This window comes from Pteropus vampyrus, unplaced genomic scaffold, assembly GCF_000151845.1.
Source record: "Pteropus vampyrus isolate Shadow unplaced genomic scaffold, Pvam_2.0 Scaffold130, whole genome shotgun sequence".
NCBI lineage: Eukaryota > Metazoa > Chordata > Mammalia > Chiroptera > Pteropodidae > Pteropus > Pteropus vampyrus.
Genome location: NW_011888911.1, coordinates 4,168,645 through 4,175,642, shown reverse-complemented (window position 1 = coordinate 4,175,642; position 6,998 = coordinate 4,168,645). Strand labels below are relative to the sequence as shown.

Sequence of the window (6,998 nt, the reverse complement as noted above, 5' to 3'; positions counted from 1 at the left end):
CAAAGCCAGTGGCTTCCCGCTCCTCCTGAGCACCTGCCATGAGCTCAGAGCACCTATGAGGGACATAGAGACCAGGGCAGAGAGTCCTGAGAGGCACCCCCCAGGGTCTGTGCCAGGGAGTAAGGGTCAGCGTCTTTCCAGAGATGGCTGTTGGGAATGCGATGGTGCCACTCCAGCTCCCACTGAAGCATGACTGGAAAGCAGTTCCCAAACGGTAAAAGAAGGTGGTGGTGGAGGGTGACGAGCTGGGTGGCCAGGCCTCACCACTACCCGAACCAACCAGGGGAGGACGTGAGGAATGCTGCCGGCAGGGCACATTTCAGAAAACACTGTCTTTATTTGCACTCCAGAAACACCAGGGAGGCTCGGACGTGGGCAGCCCACAGGGTGAGTTTTTGCGCAGGTCGTCATTGTCTGGCATCTGGAGCCTGGTGGGGCTGGCCCAGGCAGGAGCGGTGTGAGGATCAAGTGTAGGGGCTGACAGTCCCCGGGGAGCCATCCCTGCAGGACACCAAGAAGTCCATCCTGATATGACACCCCACGCCGACCACCTCAGGGGCTCTCCAGGCAGAGGCGAGGCTCGCCTGGGCTTGGCCTACCGTGTCCTGCCAAAGATGGAGGGTGGTCAGCACAAGGTGACCACACTGTGCCTGCATTGTCCTGGCCACATCTCTTGTGCCCACACATCGGGAACCTCTCATGGCAGATGAAGAGAGCCTCCTCCCCACCCGCCACTGATGCGTCATAGGGAGCACTGTGCCGTGAAAAATATTTTGAAACAATAAAAATTTATGGCACGCTCTTAACAAAACAGCTCTGTTAGGTGTGACAATCTGATAAAAATTTCCTCAGGATGCCTTTTGTTTGTCCATATCAAAGGCAGCCTTGGCTGGGGGCGCCATGGTAGAGCTGACGCCCTGAGTGCCCCAGGAGAGGCCATGGGCCCACTACCCTTGGCCACCGCTCAGCCCTCCAGGTCTGCCCTCAGAGGCTGCTGGCTGCTCCGACTGGAAGATAAAAGGCCCTGACCACAGGCATCCCTTCAGCAGGGGTCAGGAGGGCCTCTCTAATGTCTTCCTCCTCAGAAGAAGGTTGGGATCAACAACATAGCTAGAGCTTCTGGCTAACGCCTGCCCAGCCTGGCTTTGCGAAGCTGTAACGGAACCAGCTGTGTGGTGGCAGCTGTGCTCAAGGCAGCATCTCCACCTTCTGGGCGAGAAAGAGAAGAGAGCCAGCAGTGTTCTCAGTGGAGCAAGGCAAGAGAGGGAGGCCCACTCAGCTCAGTCTGGGGCGTACTTCCATACCCAGTGTCCCTCCTGGGACAGGCCACTCTGGACAGGGTATGAGCCCAGCCTTAAAACACTTTCTATATGTAGGGAGCAGTGGCAGCCAGGCCAGGGTCTGGGGGTACCCTGGTGAGGTGGCCTCCCTTCCCAGCCCTGTTTTTTCGGCCACTGTGACTTGGGCCCAGGGCTCACCTGTCTGATGTGGCAGAGCACCTGTCTGATGTGGCCTGCCATGAACTTGTAGAACAGTTCACAGAGGTACCCCACCTGCCTCCCGTCACTGCTCCATCCTTACATGGAGCCCACTCCACACACGTACCTGGATCTGAGCCTCCGAAGGGCAGGCTGTGGGGGCAGCAGACATGCTGAGTGCCCTGGGCCTGGCAGGGATGGCGGCTTACCCTCAGCAGCCCGTCACGGTGGGGTCCAGGCCTGAGCGCTTAGAGATACGCAGCTTGGCCACCTCCTCAGCGCAGGTGGGGTGGATGCCCATCGTCCGCATCACCTGTGCATAGGAGGCCCCACACCTACACGCAGGGAGAGGGAGTAATCAGGCAGTTGAGTGCCTAGAGGCATGTTCATGTCACCCTGTCCCTGGGAAGGTGGCATATAGGGGAGGGCCTTGGAAGTCTTGGTCTCCTCACCTTCCCCGAGCCCTGGCTCCACCCTCTCTTCTACCAGCCAACAAGGAACACCTGTCAACACCTGTTGGCCCCATCCCATCTCCTTCTAAGAAAAGGCCTGGTGTCTGCACTGTTCAAGCAGCTCCGCCTTGAGCCCACCTCCCGCCTGCCCCTCCCTCACTTGGTCCAGCCTGGCCTCCTGCTAGTCCCAGTCCACCAGGCACAGCCCTGGCTCCAGCTGGGCCATGGCTCCAGCTGGTCCTTCTGTGCAGCCCACTTCCTCACTCCACCTGTGCCCGCTTCTTATTACCACAGTCTGCACCTACCTAGCAGCCCTCTTTTGCTCAGCCTCAAGCATTTGTCACACATGCGCCCCCTGCAGCCATGCCCCATGCACTGTTTACTCCTTGGGGGCACAGTGCATGTGGACGCTCCACAGGGCACTACCATCATTTGCAGACAAGGCTGCAACAAGCAGCTCTTCTTACTTGTGTACCAATGTGCTGAAGTATCTATGTAGTGGGAAGATTCCCACCATGAACGACCAGTGTGTATGTGTTTCAAATGTGGACAGAAAACTCTCAAGGGCAGCTCCCGACTGTGTTTGAAACATCATTCACATCACTCCACTGAGTTACTCAAACCTTCAGTGTCTCCACTGTGCAGACACTGGAACACCGTCACTACTGGACACCCTCGTCAACTAAAAGGGTTTCTTGATTCTCGATTCCATTTTAAAATTCCAAACGAGGCACAGTAGCTTTCTATTTATTTTTCTTTTCTTTTCCTGTGAATTGCCTATTCATGTTCTCTTTCTATCGGATTTCTCCTCTAATTATTACTGTTGATTTCCAGAGCTTTTTGCATATTAAAGAAATCAGCTCTTTGCAGTTGCATTGTAAAAAAGGCTGCCACATTTTAATCTCTCCAGAAATTGTTCCAGAAGCTGAGTGTCCATCATCCTGACAAAGTATCAGCATGCCAGAGTACATGAAGATGGCTCTGTGGGAGAGCCATGGCCCTCCCTGTCCCAATGGCCCCAGACATGGGCTATGGTGCCGTGGACAGCCCGGCCTGCCAGCACTCACACACAGGTCAGTGGGCCGGATCCCAGGGGTCAACCTCAGCTCCTCCTCTTGTGCCCGGGGTGGACTGCCGATCCCCAACAGGCTCAAGTTGGACTCAAAAGAGCTGGTACCAGGCTCATGAGTTTCCTTCCAATGATCACTCTGGACTGAACAGGGTGCAGCGTGAATCCCATGATCAGGAACCACAGACACATGTTCCAAGGATGTGAATCTAGCCCTGGACTCAGCTCTGCCTGCTCCCCTCTCCTCTGAGGCTGATCTCCCCTCCCCAACCCCTCTGGGGAGAACCTGACCCCACAACCCAGTGATTGCCTTCATGTGTGTTTGAAGGGCTAGGAGGATAATGATAAGGCCAGAGGCTTCCTTCTCTGTGACAGGGGAGCCGCAATCTGAGGGCCCAGGCTGCCTGTGTGGGAGGCTGGGGTGCCCCCAGGATGTCTGGACTAGACCCTTGGCCTTCGCAGACCCTCCATCAGCCTTTCTGTGTATCATTTCTGTGCCCCTACCCTGTCCTCAGACCTCCCACCTCCACTCACTTCCAAGGCTCTCAGCCGCACCCACATGCTCCAAGCACACATGGGGATCTAGGAGGCCCATGCATCCTCTTCTATGAGTTAGGTCCTCCCTGCCCCTCATCTCTGCTTCTCTCAGCTCTCCTGCCCCTGACAGCCCCTCACCCAGCTGCCCAACCTCCTCACTGCTCTGAAAGACCCATTCCCACCTCGAGCCTCCATCAACAAAGGCTCCAGGCATCCCTGAGCCGCGTAATGCACAGCCTGTGCCCAAGACACAGGCAATGGTTGGAGCTCCAGTAGACTAACACCCACCCCAGGGGCAGTTCTCACAGCACACTCGAAGCTGAGACCTTGCTTGTAGCCACCTGGGTGCTGGGCCCTGTAAGCCAGGGTCCCACTCCTGCTCATTCTGAGCAGAAAAGACCCAAACAGTGATACCCCCCAGGGCCAGCCAGGGACACGAGGCTCTCCCTTGCTCTCCAGTTGGCCCTGGCCATAGACAAACACTCGGTGTGTCTGGCTTAATGGTGTTTGGCTGGAGAAGAAAGCTGCCTTTCGTCTGGCTGGACCTGCCCCATCTGAAGAGACACTGCTGAAAACACGGACACTACATAAAAGCAACGTCAATGCAGCGAACGTTCCACTGTAGTACTGCCAACACTGAGAGAGACACCAATCTGAGCATCACGTAACGGCCGACATTCCTCTGGACTTACTTGATCCCCAAAGCAAATCCTTGAGTAACTTCGCCAGCGTTGGGGCCGAGGAAGTGCAGGCCCAGCACCAGCTGCGGGGGTTCCCGCAGGCACACCATCTGAAAGCCACATTGTCAGCTGCCGCCTGGCTGGAGGTGGGACTCTGAGGCTGCACACAGCCCAGCCTCTGGGGCATGTGTGGTTGTGTGGGGCCCCCCAACCCCAGGCCCAGCTTTTTCTCTCCTTCTCACTTCCCGGCATGCCCCAGCCCAGGCCCATGAGGAGGACACTCACCTTTATGTAACACTGGGATGCATCCCGTTCAGCCACTGTGAACTCCAGTGGTTTATAATAGGCGTGATAAACCTGAGTTGACAAGATGCCAATTCCTAGAGTCAGCAGCTGCAGCGAATCAACCCCTGTGGGCATTTTCTAGGCCCAACATGCTGTGTGGGTATAGCGGGGCCCCAGAACCTCCCACTTGGCCCACAAGTTGTGGTCTGGGGCCAGGACATGGCTCAGCTGGCCATGGAGAGCAACCCTCTCTCCCACGCACAGGCAGCCTATGGGCTGGAGCCACACTGTCTGCAGGACAGAAACTCTCTCACCCAGTCTGAGACCCCCATGAACCACAGCAGCAGAGCGGGTACCAGGGTGGCCAAGCACCGTCCGCCGAGGCTCATCACGGAGCACAAGAATCAGCAAAGGGCATGGGCACCTCCCTGAAGCACAGACCGGGTGGATGCTGCAGAGTGGACAGGGCAGCCTTAGCAGTGGCGGGGTGGGAGTGGGTTAGCAGGCGGCCATCTGGCCTCCTCTCAGGCACCCTGGCCCTTGCTGGGCCCTCGCTTGAGCAGAGAAGAGGGGGCAGGCATGGGGCAGCCCATAGCCCACACCGGAGCTGTTGGACAAAGGCTTTCAGCACCCAAGAAGGGCTCGACAGCACGTTCGGGGCTGAGGCTGAGTAAAAAATGAGCAAGGGCCTCACATGTGCTACACAGCCATTATTAATTAATGGCGCTTCAGAGAATATTGTTCTAACTAAGACAGAATTGAAAAGAAAACAAACAAAGAGTATGTGGCCATTCAACATTGTGAAACATAAAACAACATTATAAAATGCCATGAACATATGTCCCAGTGTACTTGTGATGAATCAAACAAAAATAGCAAATGAAGTGCTGGGGGGAAGGCCGGCCTGTCAGGCCTGGCCTGTTGATGGAGGGGACCAGGGCATTGGGGCAAGGGGCAGGCCCTGAAGTCCAGTGACTCATTCCCAAAGGACACTAGGCCCTTCTGTGGCGGCCACGTAGAGTCTGGTTTCTAACCGGTATGTCTGCAAGCCGCTGCAGCAGCAAGAGGAAGCCACACTGAAGGTTTCCAGCATCCAAAGCCTCCTTGCATCCTGCTGGGGCGCCTAGGGCATCTTTGTGGCCACCCCCAGGCCACAGCCAGCCTGCTGGAGCAGACCCCAAAACAGCCTTGTCTGATGGAAATCCCCTGTCTCCAGAGTGAGTGCCCAAGTCTGGGCTGTCAGGGCCTTCGGGGCCTGGGAGGATCTCTGAAGGGGAGTAGAGGCAGGGGCTGGCATGGGGCTGGGTAGGGTTGGGGGCTGAGACTTCAGGGAGTCGTGGGAAGGTGAGGAACCTGGGGGTGGGGCCAGGCTGGGGCAGGAGGGCAGGTGACAAGGGGAGCAGAAGTCCAGGGCAGGAGAAGCTTTTCCGGGTCTAGTGATGCATGTGTACCTGTGAGGTGGGCCACACCCCAAAGGCTCCCTAGTTTCTGGGACCCTCCAACACTCCCACTCACGTCCCGTCCCACCACAGTTCTGGGGCTCCATCCCCTGCCTGCTCCTGACCTGACAAGCTGCAGGCCCTGGGAAGCAGGGAAGCCAAGACTCCTGCTCCCTGCTGGGCCTCTGTTGGGGAGCAGGTGTCACAGGGCATGAGCACCACACAGGTGGCATGTTGTAGCAGCCCCTTCTCCTCAGGGCCTTGATTTACCTCCACATGCTCCTCTCCATGGCGTGCCACAGCCTCCTCCTCTGACAGTCCCACACAGCCATATTCCAGTGGAGTGAAGACTGTCGTGGGGACCTGGAAAGCAGGTTGAGTCAGGCACACCCCTGGGGGCCCAAGACTGAAAATCCCCACTCAGGCCAAGTCCTCAGATGTGCTGGCTGGCAAGCCACAAGACAGCAGGTGGACTTACTCACTTGTTTTTGGGGCGCAGCCATAGAGCTAAACCTCACACATGTGCATGCACACATACATACACCCACACGTACATGCAAAGATGTGCACACTCACTCGAATACACATACAGACATGCACACAACACCCACCCACCCACACGCACACACACAGATGTGCACACACCCATACCCACACACACACGCACGCAGATGTGCACATATATACCTATATGCACAGACATGCACATATGCACGGGTGTGCAAACACACACTCCCACACACACAGACATGCACACGCACCCCCACACCCCAGGACAAGCTGCAGCTTTCTCCAGGCTGGACTGAGCCTTGCAAAAAGCAGTAAACACTCACATTGCTGTAGTCCATCAGGTCTGAGGACTGGCCACAGAGCCGCTGGGCCAGGAGCCTCCCTGCCATGATAGCTGTGGGCGTCAGCTCAGGCCGGCCCTGATGGGGGAAGGAGGAGCATGGGGTTAGCTCAGCAGGGCATCTAAGGGAGTCTGTGTAGTGCCCCCCCCCCCATCACCTTCCTAGTGAAGTATCTCCCTTTCAGAAACTCCCAAATGCTGTCTGATG

The 6,998-nt window shown here is 56.8% G+C and overlaps 1 protein-coding gene across 4 annotated transcripts in view; it reads right to left on the bottom strand.

The window, feature by feature from the left end:
• Nucleotides 1-313: 313 nt before the first annotated feature.
• Nucleotides 314-6,998, bottom strand: part of TXNRD2 (thioredoxin reductase 2) — a 50,277-nt gene continuing 43,592 nt past the window's right edge. For 2 of the 4 annotated variants that reach the window (XM_011367177.2, XM_011367178.2), the window contains exons 14-18: nucleotides 6,211-6,303; nucleotides 4,502-4,573; nucleotides 4,229-4,326; nucleotides 1,606-1,813; nucleotides 314-605 (exon numbers count right to left, since the gene is read on the bottom strand). In XM_011367177.2, the coding sequence (XP_011365479.1) occupies nucleotides 1,690-1,813; nucleotides 4,229-4,326; nucleotides 4,502-4,573; nucleotides 6,211-6,303 (387 nt within the window). In that variant the 3' untranslated portion in view covers nucleotides 314-605; nucleotides 1,606-1,689. Of the gene's footprint in view, nucleotides 606-628; nucleotides 1,210-1,605; nucleotides 1,814-4,228; nucleotides 4,327-4,501; nucleotides 4,574-6,210; nucleotides 6,304-6,998 lie in introns of those variants that run through there. The other 2 variants (XM_023534670.1, XM_023534671.1) reach the window with 2 other exon arrangements.